The sequence below is a fragment of the Salvelinus fontinalis genome, chromosome 18 (genome assembly GCF_029448725.1).
Source record: "Salvelinus fontinalis isolate EN_2023a chromosome 18, ASM2944872v1, whole genome shotgun sequence".
NCBI lineage: Eukaryota > Metazoa > Chordata > Actinopteri > Salmoniformes > Salmonidae > Salvelinus > Salvelinus fontinalis.
Window position 1 is genome coordinate 40,841,327 of NC_074682.1, and position 18,485 is coordinate 40,859,811.

Below are 18,485 nucleotides of genomic sequence, written 5' to 3' on the forward strand. Positions count from 1 at the left end.
CTGCAGAGTTTATTACACAGCATTGACGCAATTGCACTGTCGGTCTGATCGAGGTGTGGCGCACTAACCTACATCATCTGCCAAGAGATCTGGACCTTTATTGCACAGGTGATGGTGCAGTGCACTCAAGCTGTGACTGCAGGGTCTCTGCCCAGCTCCACTACAGTTATTGCTACATTTATGGCAGCGGTATAATAATTCCAGTGGTCTCTCAGGCCACAACGGAAAAAAGATAGAGACAGACAAACAAACAGAGAAAGAGATAATGTTTTTTTTGTACTTCGACAATAAATTGTAGAACTGGCAGCAACAAGACGAATTGAGAGAGAGAGAGAGAGAGAGAAAGGGAGGCTGAGCAGCCCAATCCCGCACCCTTTCCCGAATTGTTTATTTGCACACTTTCTCGCATGGATTTTGAATGTTGGTACCTTGCTCCAGCCAATTATTTGCTTGCAATTCAATGCTTTTAAATCAATTACGGGAGTGTGCGCTTCAATTGTGTTGCATTGCATTTTGACTAAACACTAGAACACAAATACAAACAGTACGGAAACTTTTCATAGCATGCCATAAAATGGGTGGGTATCACTGGGTGAATTCGTTTAACATCACCCGGTTCCCCGAGGTTATTAATTTAGACCGTTCCAATGGTCCTTAACACTTGTTTTTTTATTACATTTTATTTAACTAGGCAAGTCAGTTAAGGACAAATTCTTATTTACAATGAAGGCCTACACCGGCCAAACCCAGACAGCTGGGCCAATTTTGCACTGCTGTATGGGACTCCAAATCATGGCCGGTTGCAAAACAGCCTGGAATCAAACCAGGGTGTCTGCAGTGATGCCTTAAGCACTGAGATGCAGTTCCTTGGACCACTGCGCCACTTGGGAGCAGGTGTTCATCTTTTTCTTATTCACCCAATGTTCGAGGGTCTGAAGGACCCACAGTATTATTGGGTTTTTAAAACAATACGGCCATAACAATGTATGTAAAAATACTTAATACTTAGATGTTGACTTCAATTACAAGCAATATAGACAGCATGCATGGTTAACATTTTCCATTTACCTCTGCTCGATCACATTTATCAATAAAAGCGCTATAGTGTTTTTTTGTAAAATGGGATTTTTGTAAACAAAAATATATTATAATCAAGACATGGGTTGTAACGGCTTCCGTCGGTAGAAGGAGAGGAGGACCAAAGCGCAGCGTGGTATGTATCCATATTTATTAGAATACTTCTTCAATACGAACAAAACAATAAACAAACGAAAACCAACGAAGCTACAGTCCTGAACTAGAGAACATAAAACACATGAACGCACGAACAGGAACAATCACCCACAAACCAACAGTGAAAACAGGCTACCTTAATATGGTTCCCAATCAGAGACAATGACAAACACCTGCCTCTGATTGAGAACCATATTAGGCCAAACAACAAACCCAACATAGAAACACAAAACATAGAATGCCCACCCAGTTCACATCCTGACCAACTAAACAAAGACTAAACAAAGGAAATAAGGTCAGGAACGTGACATGGGTGGAATAAATCATATTTATCTTGAACAAATATAAATGAAACAAGGTTTTCATCACTACTGGTGTTTATTGCTTTGAACTGAACAAATTGGAAGGACACATTTTACATACAGTATTTAATGGAAATTATAAATGAGCCCCATTGAACACAAATTAAGGCCGTTCTACACACCACATGAGGGACAGAGTTTTACTGTGTGTGTGTTGCAAATGTATTTCTTGCACTTGATGCATGTGTACTGTGTCTTCCTGTTCTTGGATTCACACACATCGCAGCACTTTTTCTTGTTGCTACCGGCTGCAATCTAGAATGATGAAAACACTAAGTTCAGGAATTTTACAAACATCTCACTTACTCACATACAGTACCAGTCAATTTTGGACACATCTACTCATTCAAGGGTTTTTCTTTATTTTTTAAAACTATTTTCTACATTGTAGAATAATAGTGAAGACATCAAAACTATCAAATAACACATATTTAGTAACCAAAACATTGTTATTTAAACAAGTCAAAATATATTTTATATTTGAGATTCTTCAAAATAGCCACCCTTTGCCTTGATGACAGCTTTGCACACTATTGGCATTCTGGTACAGGCCAAGGTAGGAGAGTGAGACACACACACATGCAACAACCTCACTCACACTTACTTCTGGTATTGGAGTTGTTGGTTCTGTGGGTCGGGCTGATGGGGAACCAGCATAGAGTTCTTATTTTGCAGCTGTAGCCAGACACCAGCTTGTCTAAATTGTCCACCCCTTCTTTTGTGGCATTGCAATCCACTATGATCTCTGTTTTTTGAGGTTCCTGGCCATAGATTCTCCCATCCCTATGTAGCGTCATTTTCCCCTTTCTTTGGCACGTTGGACACTAGGGACGTGTCGGCTGTGAACACAAACTTAGAGGAATTGATAGGCCTGTTCCATGTATTCAACAGCTGAGGAGGGAGCTCTGGCTTGTTTTTTTTGTACTGTTCCTACCATTGTCGGCTTCCTCTTGAGGAGCTCCTGTCCCAGCTTGTGCGAAGTGAAAAAGTTATCGGATGTGATGTTGTGGCCACAGAGTCCCTGTGTCACGTCTAGGACAACCCGTATCCCTTGGTTCTTCTCAGGGGCTCCTCCATTTGACTTCACCGTATAGACTTGCAAGTTCCACGCATATGATGAAGCAGCATCACAGGCAGCCCAGAACTTGATTCCATATTTTGCGGGTTTAGACGATATGTACTGCCTAAAGGGGCAGCAGCCCCTAAATAGCATAAGCTGCTTATCAACAATAACTTTGGGCCCAGGGTTGTAAAACAGGGAAAGGTGGTCCACCCACTTGTCCCACACTGACCTGATTGCAGCTAGCTTGTCTTTCTGCCGCCGAGCTGGTCTGGTGTCTCGGTTATTGAAGCGGATAATCCTGTAAATAATGTGGATGTTTTCCCAGAGACATTGTTGCACAGAAAAGTTATCTGGCAGTTTCTGCATCCCACAGGGATTCTGTGGATTCCCGATTAGATCTTAAAACACCAGCAAGGATAAGAACCCCAAAGTATGCATGTGAATGAGTTTGGTCCATCTCCTTCCATCTCTCTCCAAAAACACACCTTCCCTGCAAATTAGTGCAGTCCAGAATGATTTTCTGATGGTGTCTGGGATGAACAGTTCAAAATAAGACTTTATGTCCTGCACATGAGTAACCGCCATCCGCGTATGCCCTGGTTGCATCCTTATCACATTGGCAGCCATCCGGGGTGGCTCATTCCTTGGACAAGAAGACCATTCAATTTCACACTTTTTTTTTACATCCATATTTCTCCTCCTGCCGGCTGCTGATGAGCTGATTGCTGGCGGGCTGGTCATGGGGCTGGCTGAGGGTCAATCTCATCCTCTTCCAACTCACTGTCAGACTCCGAATTGACAGAGACACGATCCTCATATTCTGAAAATTCTTAATCTTCCACACTAGCTTCCACAATAGCTTCTCTCTCTGCAAAAAGTATTTCTAAGGCTCTCTGAGCAGAGATTATTTTTGCCATACTGATTGATTGTGGTAAGGAGTCACATATGCCAAGCTATTTATTTGTTGTGTCCCTTCCCCAATTTGCACCTGGCTGGGGTATATTTTTTACAATGTATCAAAATAATGTATCGAAATAATGTATTGTAATAACATTGTGCAGGTTCCCACAATACATTGTGTAGTTTCACACACTACAAAGGGTAAAGAGTGCGAGAAAAGCTGAAGACAGGCAGACAGGCAGGGAGACAGACAGGTTCTTGGTGCTATGTTGAAACAGCAGGCCCAGGGAGGAGGATGACACAGTGAAGGCACACAGCAAACCTTTTTGTTTCATTTTTACTTGTTTTGACCTACACACACACTTTTCCACACTTTTATTACCCTCGGGTCCAGTGGACCTGAACACCAAATATGTAATATAAATGTGTAGGGGGGTACACAGTGTGCACTCAATGAAAATTTGTTATTTTACATGTTCTTCACAGAAAATGAGCCAAGGCCAATGAGTCTCAGGTTGAAAAAATTATTAATTGTATAGTTTTTATTTTAGTAAACATTGAAAATTGGTCCCACAGACCCGAACACCACACAAGGGTTAATTGAAATCTCAATTCACCCGGGGCACCGGGCCATGCAAAACGAACTCACCCAATGCTGTGTGAGCCACGCCTATACATACTTATTCGACCAATCGAGGAAACAGTCGTGTCCAAAAGGAGGGATTCTGGAAACGTTTGACAATTATCCAATAGGACAACGTAGTGGCTTTGATTGACATGTATAATACCGTATTCTGTGGTATTTTATGTCCCTGTTGTCCAATCCATGACGTTCCATAGCACAAATAAACAGCAACAAGACTTGACAGATGTAGCTAGCTAGCTAGCTTTTATACCATAGAAGAAAGAGAAGCAGAAACTAGCTATCATGGCTGCTTCCGTGGTTAGGTGGTTAAGGGGATTGTACGTTTTCTTTTTGACATGTCAGCTATCCGTCTTGGCTTTCTTGAATCTAGAGGAATTAAACGAGGTGAAATATGGGATCCAGATTCTTCCCGATCCGGTCATTATGGGGCAGGTGAGACGTGACATTAAGAATGTATAGTTTACGTTAGCTAGCATGCATGGTCTCAGCGATTCTGCCCAGTTAGCTATCTAACGTTACTGTAGATAGCTAGTGGAGTCAGATGGCTAATGGCTTGCTAACGTTAGTCAGAGTCTAATACTATTTCGTGATATTTGAATGAAATGATAATGTACTAGCTATCTAATTAGATTAAGTAACGTTATAGTGCTGCTAACTAGCGCACCAGTCAACGATGCGAACGTTACCGTTATGCACAGACAGATACATTGTGCTAACTGTTGCTACCTACTAATATCTAGCTACCGTTTAGAAAACGCAGTTTCAAGTTGACAGCAGCTGTCAGATAGCTAGCTAGGCAAGTATGCTATCTCGTTAACTAGCTATGTAGTACAGACTGTTATATCTAGCGTTATGTCATGTTTTCTACAATGCAGGCTAAGCCAGAAGAAGTCATGCTGGTGTCCAGCAAATACAAGCAGATGTATGAATGTCGCCTTCCAGCCCAGGCAGTGAGGTTTCACCTGGACCGAGCCTCTGAGCCTGACTCCCAAGGCTACACCGGACCAGGCATCCCAGACCTGCTCAAGCCCATGCACACTGCCCCCTGCCTAGTGAAGGTCAGACACACACACACACACACACACACACACACACACACACACACACACACACACACACACACACACACACACACACACACACACACACACACACACACACACACACACACACACAAGAAGACTAAGGGGAGGAATACTATACCACTGCCTAGAGACAACAGTGCTTCATATTGCATCAATGTCTAAACAGTTTTATCCCCTGTCCTCTTTACACCAGAACTATTGCAGACAGTTATAAAGTGATGCTTTTAATTAAATGGAAGATATTACGTTTAGTTGGCCCATGTTGGATGCTTGCAATGAGTTGTGCAACTTGTATTGACAGTTAAATCCCTATCGTGCTTATCTGATTTGGTCAGTTTGCATAACCTAACCATCCAAATTGTCTCTACAATAAGCTACCTCTCTTGGATTGTTGAACTTGTAATCTACCGGACCTTGAGTTGGACAGACTCCATATGCATATTAGAAATCAACTTCTCCATATAAGGCAGCCTAGGCTATTTGCTATTCTTCTAGTATTGTAAGGCCACTGTCAACATGAATATGAAATGTCATAGCAACTGAAACGTTGTCATTCTCTATAACTGCAGACAAAAGACTGGTGGACATATGAGTTCTGCTATGGACAACACATTAGACAGTACCACCTTGAGGGTAAGACTTATTTTCAACCACTGTGTTTGCCAAAAGTTAACACAAGTAGCAACAGCTGGATCATTTTGTTTGTACTCGCTGTTTACACTTTCACCATGTTTATTTTGGATCCCCTTGTTACACGTCATTATTTACTTCTCTGGTGTTGACCTGTCTAGTGTTGACCTGTCTGTCAAGTGCTGCTGCATCACATGGTTTACCTGATGGTGCTTTGTCTATTTAGATTTAGGCCTGGCCTCTAATGATAGTCTGTTTTTATCTCTCCACAGACACAGACATCAAAGGGGATGTTCTCTTCCTGGGGTACTATGATTCAGAGTTTGACTGGAACAATGAAACAGCCAAGGTAACTGGTTGGCTCCTCTGTTGCATGCAGCCCCTCTCCTCTCTACCCATAAAGGATTTTGTCATACTTTGTGGTGTTACTTCGTGGCGCTGGAGGGGATGACTGACGTTTTACGTCCTCCTAACCAACTGTGCTATTTTTTAAAGTTTTTTAGCATTTCACTTTTTAAACTTATTTTGTACATAATGTAGCTGCTACTGTCTCTTATGACCGAAAATAACTTCTGAACAGCGATTACTCACCTCGAACTGGATGCGAAGGATAAACTGCTTTCTCGGGTACGGGCCCATATCCCCTTCATTTGTGTGAAGAAAAGACGGAGAAAAAGAGGGTGGAGGCCGGGCTTCCTTCTAATAATTTGTAGGCCAGTGAGTAAACTTCCACTGCCATCCGTTCTAATGGCCAACGTCCAATCATTGGAAAATAAAATAGATGACCTACGATCAAGATTATACAACCAATGGGACATTATCTGTAATATCTTATGTTTCACCGAGTCGTGGCTGAACGACGACACAGATAATATAGAGCTGCCGTTATTTTCCATGCACCGGCAGGACAGAGAAGCTACGTCTGGTAAGACGAGGGGCGGGGGTGTGTCCCTATTTGTCAATAACAGCTGGTGCGCGATGTCTAATATTAAAGAAGTCTCTAGGTATTGCTCGCCTGAGGTAGTGTGCTCTACAGCTTATCATAAGGTACTCTATCTACCTAGAGAGTTCTCATCTATATTATTCTTAGCTTTCTATTTACAACCACGATGCTGACACTAAGACCGCACTCAACCAGCTGTATAAGGCCATAAGCAAACAAGAAAAATGCTCATCCAGAAGTGGCGCTCCTAGTGGCTGGGGACTTTAATGCAGGCGAACTTAAATCCGTTTTACCTAATTTCTACCAACATTTCATGATTGGAAAGAGAGGGAAAGAGAACTCTAGACCACCTTTACTCCACACACAGAGATGCATATAAAGCTCTTCCCACGCCCTCTATTTGGCAAATCTGACCATCATTCTATGCTCCTGATTCCTGCTTACAAGCAAAAACTAAAGAAGGAAGTACCAGTGACTTGCTCAATACGGAAGTGGTCAGATGAAACGGACTGTTTTGCTAGCACAGACTGGAATATGTTCCGGGATTCATCAAATGGCGTTGAGGAGCATCAACGACGTTGTCCCCACAGTGACTGTACGTAGATATCCCAACCAGAAGCCATGGATTACAGGCAACATCCGCATTGAGCTAAAGGCTAGAGCTGCCGCTTTCAAAGAGCGTTACACTAATCTGGACCCTTATAAGAAATCCCGCTATGCCCTTAGACAAACCATCAAACAAGCAAAGCATCAATATAGGATTAAGAATGAATCCTACTACATCGGTTCTGACACTTGTTGGATGTGGCAGGGCTTGAAAACTATTACGGACTACAAAGGGAAACCCAGCCGTGAGCTGACCAGTGACGCGAGCCTACCAGATGAGCTAAATGCCTTTTATGCTTGCTTCGAGGCAAGCAACACTGAAGCATGCACGAGAGCACCAGCTGTTCTGGACGACTGTGTGATAACGCTCTTGGTAGCCGATGTGAGCAAGACTTTTAAACAGGTCAACATTCACAATGCAGTGGGAACAAGATTACCAGGACGTGTACTCAAAGCATGCGCGGACCAACTGGAACGTGTCTAAACTGACAATTTCAACCTTTTCCTGACTGAGTCTGTAATACTTACATGTTTCAAGCAGACCACCATAGTCCCTGTGCCCAAGGAAGTGAAGGTAACCAGCCTAAATGATTACCGCCCCGTAGCACTCACGTCGGTAGGCATGGAGTGCTTTGAAAAGCTGGTCATGGCTCACAACAGCATCCATCCTGGATACCCTAGACCCATTCCAATTCGCATACCGCCCCAACAGATCCACAGACGACGCAATCTCAATCGCACTCCACACTGCCCTTTCCCACCTGGACAAAAGGGAACACCTATGTGAGAATGCTGTTAATTGACTACAGTTCAGTGTTCAACACCATAGTGCCCACTAAGCTAAGGACCCTGGGACTAAAACCCTCCCTCTGCAATTGGATCCTGGACTTCCTGACAGGCCGCCCCAGGTGGTAAGGGTAGGCAACAACACGTCTGCTATGCAGATCCTCAACACTGGGGCCCCTCAAGGGTGTGTGCTTAGTCCCCCCCTGTACTCTCTTTTCACCCGCAACTGCGAGGCCAAACACAACTCCAACACATCATCAAGTTTGCTGACGACACAACAGTGGTAAGTCTGATCACTGACAACGAGGAGACGCCTATAGGGAGTAGGTCCGAGACCTGGCAGTGTGGTGCCAGAACAACAACCTCTCCCTCAATGTGAGCAAGACAAAAGAGCTGATCGTGGACTATGGGAAAAGGCGGGCCGAACAGGCTCCATTAACATCAACGGGGCTGTAGTGGAGCGGGTCGAGAGTTTCAAGTTCCTTGGTGTCCACATCCCCAACAAACGATCATGGTCCAAACACACCAAGACAGTCATGAAGATGGCACAACAACACCTTTTCCCCCTCAGTAGCCTGAAAAGATTTTGCAGGGGTTCCCAGATCCTCAAAGTTCTACAGCTGCACCACCACCTAGCTAGCCATTTCACATCGGTTACACTCACCCCCCTCCTCCTTTTCCGCAGCAACCAGTGATCCGGGTCAACAGCATCAATGTAACAGTTTAGCTTCCGTCCCTCTCCTCACCCCTACCTGGGCTTGAACCAGGGACCCTCTGCACACATCAACAACTGACACCCACGAAGTATCGTTACCCATCACGCCACAAAAGCCGCGGCCCTTGCATAGCATGGGGAACAACTGCTTCAAGACATCAGTGAGTGACATCACCGATTGAAACGCTATTAGCGCGCACCACTGCTAACTAGCTAGCCATTTCACATCGGTTACACATCACTGCCTGGTATGGTAACTTTTTTACACTGTTGCTACTCGCTGTTTATTATATATGCATAGTCACTTCACCCCTACCTACATGTACAAATTACCTCTACCCCCACATGGATTCAATACCGGTACCCACTGTATATAGCCTCGTTATTGTTATTTTATTATGTTACTTAAAAAAAATATTGTAACTATATCTTCAACTGCACTGTTGGTTAAGGGCTTGTAAGTAAGCATTTCACGGTAAGGTCTACACATGTTGTATTCGGTGCATTTAACAAATAAAGTTTATTTGATTCAGTATGTGTTTAACTTCTCATACAAAGGACTAAACCAAGAGTTTTTCATGTATACTTGCTGGAAAACATGCAAAAAGCATGTTGTATAAGCCAATTGAGAGAAAATGTACAGGAAAATCTCAAGCTGTTAAGATTTGTATCCTACTTTTGTTTTTCATCCATTTTACTATAGTTGCATTAGGGTTAGAATGAGTGCTTGGCAGGTACGGGCTGCTTGTTGGTTTTGGAACACAGCATGTACCTTGTTCAGGTTGATGACATGATGAGGGAAAGAACAGCATGTGAGGCTGTTGACTTGACTGCTACAGCAGAAGTGACTCCCTCCCCTGAGACTCACCCGCTGTTTCAAGTTGTATGTACAGGATACACTGTCCAACAAAATTCTTACTGGCAGGTTCCTTCTGGACAATTCAACAACAATAATAAAAGTTTAGATTACCAACATAAAGTAAATGGCTCAGTAGAATATAATAAACATTTTAAGTATAATACAGGAAGGCACAATTTATGGTTCAATATTAACACGTGTATCAGGGAAGGAGGGGATTGGAGGCAAGTGTTTAAATTTGATGTAATGGTCAATGCAATTTGACGATCCAGTAGAATATCCATGGTGTATGCGTTGATAATATTTTTCTCTTCCTCCCTGGTGCCCAGGCCTCCAAGCAACACAGACTGAAGCGCTACCACAGTCAGAGCTATGTCAATGGCTCCAAGTGTGACCTGAACGGGAACCCCAGGGAGACTGAAGTCAGGGTGAGAGCCTATGCAATGGGGTCTTAATATTGCAATAAATATCAGTAAGGACAACCTGTGTATTGTATTTAATAAATCTTGTAAAACTCCAAACACATTAGATATGACTGGTGTGACTCCTTGACAATCCATGACTTCTGACCCCTGATCTGCTTTGGTCTGTGTCTTCCAGTTTGTGTGTGAGGAGGGCTCGGGGGACTACGTGGCCCGTGTGGATGAGCCCCAGTCGTGCCGCTACGTGCTGACGGTCCACACCACCCGCACCTGCCAGCACCCCTTCCTGCGCCCGCCCTACACCGCCAAGCCCCAGGGCATTGTGTGCCAGCCAGCCCTCAGCACCCAGCAGTACATGGACTATGTCAAGGCCCAAGTCTGTGAGTCAACAGGGGGCTGGGGGTCTTTGGGAGGGTGCTTAGCCTATACAGTGGTTGCTCAACTAAAAGTTTTGCGATTATGCTGCGGGACTTCGAGGTAATTTGTGGTTTAATACGGTACCCTGCGTCAGTACTTCATTGCTCCAGACCAGAGCAATCCAAATAAAAACTGAGTCCTCACAAGTCCTCAACTGGCAGCTTCATTAAATAGTAGCCGCAAAACACCAGTCTCAACGTCAACAGTGAAGAGGCGACTCCGGGAGGCTGGCCTTCTAGGCAGTCATTTCTAACAGTCATTTATCCCCGGCACCTACATAAAGTTGAGTGACTCACTCATTCATGGCTTTGGATCAAAATAAGTACCAACATTCTTTCTGATAGTCTTTTAATAAAGAAACGTTTTGGTTATCCTGACCTGGACACCATGTACAATATTATAATAGCCCATTATGGGCTATTAGCAGGACAATATACCTTTACCAAACACCTCTCTGTATTTTGGTACTTTGCATGGCAATTGATCAGCATTAAACTTTGTGGATGGGGCCTCCTGAGTGGCGCAGCGGTCTAAGACACTGCATTGCTACAGATGCTGCTTCGAATACCCGTGCCAGACACCACTGGGAGACCCATGAGGCGGCTTTTGGTTTCTCTCCCTCTAAAAACATAAATGAATAAATCTAAATAACAAACTTTATTTACAAATTAGTGAATGTCTCACCCCATGTTCAAAAATGGCCTTTTCTCGCTCACTCTAGGTTAAATGAAAACAAAATCATCTCCAAAATATTGTTATTTTTTAAACAAAGCGATTATTATTAATTTGTTTAGAATGATATAAAAGCCCCTTAGATATTCTCACAGATCAGATTTGCCCTAATGAAAAATGCCTCTTAGATATTCATTTAGAATCCTCTTATGCTCTTAGTACTGTAGCTTCTCCTGACCATCACGTTATACAGCGCCATATTTTCCGTTCCATCTTAACGGAAACCCTGAGGGTTTGAGTTTATTTTATTTTTACAGGGACAGTGCACATTAATCAACCTTTCAGTAAAAGTGCCGGTTTTAGCCAGCCGGCTAGTTTTCAACCGCAGTCCCTGGGGTTTAGTTTTTCTTGGAATAGAAACACCATAATATTCAATCAATTAGGCTAAATTTCTTAAAATCAATCCCATATACTATGTTCTTACAAAAAAGTTTAGTTTAGTCTTCAATATTGGCATTACTATCAAATGCTTCTCAAAGATGCCCTCTGGTGGTCTAACTAGCATTAATGGTAAAATAGCTGACAATCACATAACGTGCCATAGAATTCTGCAGCAGCCCGCAAGGTGTGCTGCAGTATGATGCAACTTTTTAAAGGAGGAACCACTATGTACTGTGATATGGAGCCAGGCTAAATCTTTTAATTGGTACTTTCCTGATTTCACAAGCCCTAAGGAATAGTGTAACTCTGCTTCTCACTCTGTCTTTCATTTTCAGCGGATACGAAACGTAAAGTGGAGCAGATCTCAGAGGAGCTGAAGACTCTTGATGAGATGTTGGCTGGTGACGAGGGGACAGACGAGGACTCAGCGACGCCAACTGATGACCCAGATGTCCTGGGGTCAGACGCAAAAGGTGCAATGCCCGTTCGCTTAATCAAAGTACTTAATTTATTGGACAGCTTGCTTGCAGGATTTTATAATGAAAGCATCATATTGAGAAATAATCAGTCCTCTTGATTCATTCCTCTTGGACCAGATGCAGTTGTCACCTCTGAAGAGCCTGAGGATTCTGATTTCTGGGAGGGAGTGGCAAAGCCAGGGAGTACTACAGCAACTGACACCACTTCAGAGCATCAGGTACAGTCAGTGATCGTCATATCTTTGAACGTATGCCTTAGTCTTCCACAAGATGGCACCAACAGTGTTTTGTTTTCACAGGCTGGAGAGGATGCCTATGACAATCAGCTCACAGACAATGAGGTCACAGAGGATGGTAATGTATTAAACTGGAATTTAAAACATTTTTCACAGCAATATCACTTCTGATGCTTTCAAGTATTTTCCTTTTTGTTAATATCCATCTGGTGTTTTTTACTCCTCATAGCTTTTGGAGATGAACAATTTAACTTCAAGATCATCACTGACCCTGCAGACCTGATGAAATTTGTGCAGCATCTCAAAGAGAGCAACAGAAAAGTTAGTGCTGCCTTTAGGCTATTGCACAGTTGACTTTTACCCATAACAATGTATTCATAATGCAGTGACATTTTTGTGCATTTAATTTCAATATGGTTCATTCTGAGTTCGTTCTCAGAAAGCAGAAAATGAAGCCGAACGAGAGGAACTCCGAAATGAGAAGGAAAAGGAGAGGGATGAGGGGGATGAAGAAGATCATCTCCTGCTGCAGGAGTTTGAGGAGGAGATGGCTGACATCTCGGTGCCTTCTGCCAACATCGAGGAAATGAAAGGGGAAATGCAAAAGGAGTTTGACAACATCATAGACGAGGTGCGAACAGACACTAGAGATGCTAGACAAGTGTACAGGCTGTGAATGGGTCTCTGTAATACAACATGTTATTGAGTGCTCAACCACATTATTGGCCAAACATGTGAGGTAGATGGATATCTAAATGACATTATTATTTTGTTCATACGTTCATATTTTGATTGATAATGTTGCTTGATGGGGTTTTCTTTTTTTTTTTTCTAGGCTCAGCAAGAACTGGAGACCGAGGGTCTGAAGGGGGAGTTTGACCGCACTCAGGCAACCCAGACCCTGGAGGCTACTCTGGACAAGCTGCTGGACCGCCTGGAGGACAAAGAGGCCGGGGACACAGAGGCAGAGCCCCAGACAGAGGGAGGCCAGAGGGCCAACGACCCAGCCAGGGGCAGCCCCAGCCTGGCACCTCGACAGCCAGGTAACTGGGCTCTCTGCCTGGAGCTCCACCCTCTGTGCCTGGCTCTGTGTTCATAGATCATACATCTACATTCCGTGTATATTCATTTCTATGTAGATGTCTGTCATAATTTCTTGTTCCATCTCATGTTCAGTACCTTTTTGGAGATTCGCTGTTCAATGCTCAGGGGAGAGTAAAATTGGAGTAGGCCATATCAGCATACTGACAGTCCCATATATAGAGAAAGGGAATCATAGAATACCGGTAGTGAATTAAACTCTTGAGAGATCCCACCCACATTGCTGGCTTTAAATCCTATATCCTGTTGCCCTACTTTTACTTGTTGGGAGGTGACCTCTGTTGTTTGTCCCTCTTTTGTCTCGTCACCCCAGACCAAGCGGCTGACGACCTTGTTAAGATCAGAGTTACTAAGTATAAGACAGGCAGCAGTCCCGATGGGGAGGTCAAAGTTCAGGAGATGGGCGAAGGTGACCCCCAGTGGCAGCACATTAAGGACGTGGTTAAAGAACAGCTAGAGAAGGCGGGACTGAAGGCCGAAGGTAGGAAGGGGAGTGCCCAAAAACACACGGCCCGTCTCTCTTTTCCTTCTGATATCTTTAGCGTATGATCATGTCACTCTTCTCATCTAATTTGGGCTATTTAGGTCAGGTTCCAAAAATAGAAGGGGGTCACTGGCAAAACAGAGCTATGCTTTGCATGATCTCGTATCTGTTGAAATGTGTGTTTAAATTCCCTTCAGATCTCTGTTGATGTGTGGCAAAGTTAATGTGTGAACATATTATCTGAGGAAGCTTCTGGGTGTGCTTGCCATATTAACATTTCAAAATAGGCTTATCTGATTTTAGGCTAGAGTTGACTGTGTGATAATAGGTTGCTTCTTGTGTAAATATTTTCAGTCTGGATTTTAATGATTTGTATATAGCATGAAATATCTTTTTAAGAGGTGTAGATGCAACAGGCACTGTCTCATCTAGTTTCATCTGTTTCTTGTGTGCTTTCCATGTCTCGTTTCTATTATGTTCTCATTTCGTATATTATTGCTTACTGTATGTGGTATTGTGCCAGAAGCTTTTCAATAGGGTTGCTGGCTGACATTCATGTTTGTGCAGAGTTGCACATTTTAAGCTGTCCATATTCTAGTGCGCGTGCGCTTTGGTGTATGTGAAACGCCTGTTAGTATTGTAATGTTGCTAATGATTTTTTAAGGTAAAATTGAGGTAAAGATTATAACACGAAGGACAGCTGAGGAGGCTGGGGACCAGTGGCTGACTGAAGAAGATACCAAGTCCTTCAGAGAGCTGCTCATCAACCTACTGGTAATTACATTTTTTTTTTTTTTTAAATCTACCTTTTTTTAAAACACTACAGAGTTTTCTCTTCTGTCTATAAAAATGGTTTTGAGATGTGTTGAAAGATCTGTAAGGACATTTTCTCTATTTGGTTCAACGACTGCTCTCAAAACCAATATAAGCAATTGATAGAGAGTGAAGCAGTTCAACATTTTGGATGAAGTCTAAGTAATATATGAGTAATTGTGTGAGCTATTATTTTGCTCTTCCCTGTATTTCTCTCAGACAGGGGGAACAGAAGAGGTTTACAAGGAGCAAAAGAGACAGCAGGAGTTGGAAAACAACTACAGATTTGTATGGGGAGAGAGACAGGAAGAGGCCCAGTCCACCAGTACTGCACCAGACTCAGACGATGTGGAGTTATGAGCTCTGGGGAGACGTTTCCTCGCATCGTGGGAACCAAGCACCTGTGGAGGCTAGGAGACAGGGAGTGTCCCTCTGCCCTGTCAGAGCTCTGAACTCACTGTCAAGTCTCAGCCGCCCCTGGCGCCCCACTGGTAAAACCAGTGTCCACAGACACACCTGTTTCCACACTCAGAAATGTGTTTTGTCCGTATCAGGCACTTATGTACCTTGCACAAACCAATCCAATTGTCTCAGCTGTGGTAGTGTAATAGTGTCAGGTTTTTTTCACTGTAGTGAGAGGCCAATGTGATGGCTGAAAAAGCATTATTTCAATGTTGATTGCTATCAGTTGGAAATGGAGGAGGGTGAAAAACACCATGGACTGGACAATTTGCACATGTGAAAATGTCTCTTTCTTGGACTGTATATGATGTTGAACTTTGCATTTCTACAGAACTATGATGCCCTCTCCTGTATCCACATAGCAGTGCTTATAATTACTCCTCTGTATTTGTTTGCTGCTCTACACTGATTAAATCACCTCAATGAGTGATGCAATGGTGGAATTGACCTGTATTTACACTTGGCTTCACAACTGGATGAATACAATAAATTGAACAAAACACTCCTTTTGCAAACATATCTAAAAAATAATAATAATAATGAAATTCTGCAATGTTTAAAAAGAATGCAGTTTCAGAATACTGATAGTGAGACACATATGCTGTTGTAGGCTGGGTACCAGTCTCCACTCTCTGTACTCCATGTCATGTGCCAAAGAGGCTGGCCTTTGCTATCTTCAATGAACAGTCTATTGTTTAATGAGCTCGAGCAGATCCTGATTCGATTGGAACTCTTGTCACTTTTTTTCTCCACAGAACATGTTGGTATCGGGTTGCTTTTTTTTAGTTTGTCCAGTTTCTACAGTAGCACACGTCTAAATTCTCAAACCAAATACATACTGCAAATGATCAAAACAGTTATTTGAAGTTCCAGATTATATTTTGCTTTAATGGCATTTAGAACCAAAGGATACTAAAATGTAATTTCTCTGAAATAAGTATTGGAGCTCATCTAGTGAGAGAAATTGGTTAAAAGTCATTCAACGCCTGTTCAGCCAAAACGTTATCTTTTCAGCATTGTGCTCATAGGGCAGCTGTTCTTATCAATTTCATGTTAAAGTTACAACCTTGGCATAGGACAACATAGGAAACTGGTTAGGAAACGGACGTCTCTGACTTGCTAACTAAATGAACGCAGTACATGTATAACTACAACCAGTTAGCGATTTGGAAATGTCAGCGTTTCCTAGTTCAGACTAGCACTTGAACGCGGCATTGTTTTTGCGCAAAGTTTTTTTCAGAGATGTTGAAGGCGTCACAGGCCGACTAGACCGCGCGTGCGCGAGCGTTGCAAAATAAATGTATAAATCTATGTTATTCAATTATTGCACCCACACTGCTCGCGTGCGCCAACGAGCGTCTGCTTTGCCAAGGGCTAAAATAGAAGTCAGTTTTATTTCTGACGCAGATCGCGCTGCAAGTCCTGCCTCTCCCATCTCCTCATTGGTTGTTAGAAGCAGGTACCCAGCAGGGACTGAAAGACGAACGAGGTCAGTGGAGGTAATGCACCTAATTAAAGTTGCCAATCGCATTATAAAGTCAAGAGAAGGAAAAAGCCTGGAAGGAGGAGAGTTGACTAGAAACGATTCGGTTGATCGTTTTATGTGTGGATTAATTGTCGGAGTAGAGGATCTTGTACATTTCAGGTAAAATAACAACTCAATGTTTATATCCCAGGACAAATTAGCTAGGAACAGCAAGCTAGCTAAATAGGACAAATTAGCTAGCTAAATTGCCATGTTTAATGCTTTTCGACCCGTCCCCAAATTAATATAATTGGTTCAGTTTGTTTTGATATTTTAACCTGCGTGTCGTGATCGCGTTATTGTAGCTCCTCAAAATATATAAATAGTTTGGCTTGAACATGTGAGGGGATAATTTTTATATGAAGTTAAAACCATTATAAGCACACTTCCCTGAGGGATATTATAGGGTGAAGAGGTCAAACAGATCCAATGTTGATACATTGTAAGTTATTACACTACACTAGATGGACACCCTCCCTAAAAGTAATTTTGAGCTGCCTTGTAAAATCTGCATACTCATACCTAGCTGATGTAAAATAAAGACCATTAGAAAAAACATGGGCAAGAAATGCCACAGTGTTTATTGATATTTTGAGGAATTCCCTCAGTGGTTTCAATTTTTAGGTGATAGGCCTATACGGAGGAAACAACTGCTTTTTCTGTCAACAACCCAACAACACCCTTACACTTTCATCAACATTTTTTTAAAGTAATGAAGCTTTTATCATAAAGATAATATTTTCTAGTACAGTAGCTACTTGGTTAGAACGTTTGCCTTACGTCAATGACTGTACTATGCTCTGGTGCCACTCAATGATGGTTTTACCTGTTGCGTGCCGAATAGAAATAGAGGGCGGGGACTAAGGCAAGAAACCGCAAAGGATTAACCAATCAAGGGATTCAGATACATTTCGTGGGCCTGTACATTATAATATAATTTATATTATCAGAAACTAGAGTGTATTTATTCCGCCTATTCTGTTGCAAAACGTTTCTTAAACGGAAGCAAACGAAATGGGGAGCTACCCGAATTTGTCCAATAGAAACTAGTTTTGCTCTCTTTGCTTCTTAAACGGGTTCCGTAATGAATACACCCTTGATGTTGACGTTTCCAGTACCTCGTTGTGCAGCCCACCCACCCATAAAGAGACTTTTAACATCGAAGTTTAACCTGTGGCTAGACACCGGATAATCTGTATTGTTTTAGGCTGAAAATTGGAATTGATGTCTCATTTCACATCCATGCTAACGTTAGCTGGCTGTCTAAAATTGATTATGTGAGATGAGGTGGTTAGCGACAACATAGCTATTCAGCAAGCTGAAGAATACTCCAAGGAAAGAGAAAAAAGACTGTTCACTTCTCTCACTAGTTTAACGCCAAGTGGAATATCGTATTTGTTTTGACGAAATTGTGTTTAACTCGTGAGCAAATATCTAAATTATAGTTAACGTTAGTTAAGCCATGTACTGTGTGTGTTTATCTACAGTGCCTTGCAAAAGTATTCAAAAGTATTCCTTTGATATCGTCACAATTTATTGTGTTACAAAGTTTGATAAAAATGTATTTAATTGTCATTTTTTTGTCAACAATATACATAATACTTT

At 42.5% G+C, this 18,485-nt stretch overlaps 1 protein-coding gene across 3 annotated transcripts; it reads left to right on the forward strand.

The window, feature by feature from the left end:
• Window positions 1-4,392: 4,392 nt before the first annotated feature.
• Window positions 4,393-15,860, forward strand: LOC129815519 (protein OS-9-like). 3 transcript variants are annotated; one of them, XM_055869416.1, is made up of 15 exons: window positions 4,393-4,636; window positions 5,080-5,262; window positions 5,859-5,922; window positions 6,192-6,268; window positions 10,158-10,256; window positions 10,429-10,630; window positions 12,116-12,253; window positions 12,383-12,477; window positions 12,559-12,613; window positions 12,725-12,816; window positions 12,935-13,126; window positions 13,331-13,538; window positions 13,910-14,077; window positions 14,745-14,854; window positions 15,113-15,860. In XM_055869416.1, the coding sequence occupies exons 1-15, from the start codon at window positions 4,487-4,489 to the stop codon at window positions 15,251-15,253; spliced, it is 1,974 nt and encodes a 657-aa protein (XP_055725391.1). In that variant the 5' UTR covers window positions 4,393-4,486; the 3' UTR covers window positions 15,254-15,860. The 3 variants fall into 3 exon arrangements, with proteins under 3 accessions (XP_055725391.1, XP_055725393.1, XP_055725390.1); XM_055869415.1 differs by having other exon boundaries at window positions 4,394-4,636; window positions 12,377-12,477; XM_055869418.1 differs by lacking the exon at window positions 13,910-14,077 and having other exon boundaries at window positions 12,377-12,477.
• Window positions 15,861-18,485: the final 2,625 nt, after the last annotated feature.

Excerpts from the sequence above, each read along its gene's own strand:
- LOC129815519 (XM_055869415.1), top strand. The coding sequence starts at position 4,487 with ATGGCTGCTTCCGTGGTTAGGTGGTTAAGGGGATTGTACGTTTTCTTT. Across the intron at positions 10,631-12,115 it reads CTATGTCAAGGCCCAAGTCT|CGGATACGAAACGTAAAGTG; the intron begins GTGAGTCAACAG and ends TTTCATTTTCAG. Across the intron at positions 14,855-15,112 it reads AGCTGCTCATCAACCTACTG|ACAGGGGGAACAGAAGAGGT; the intron begins GTAATTACATTT and ends TATTTCTCTCAG.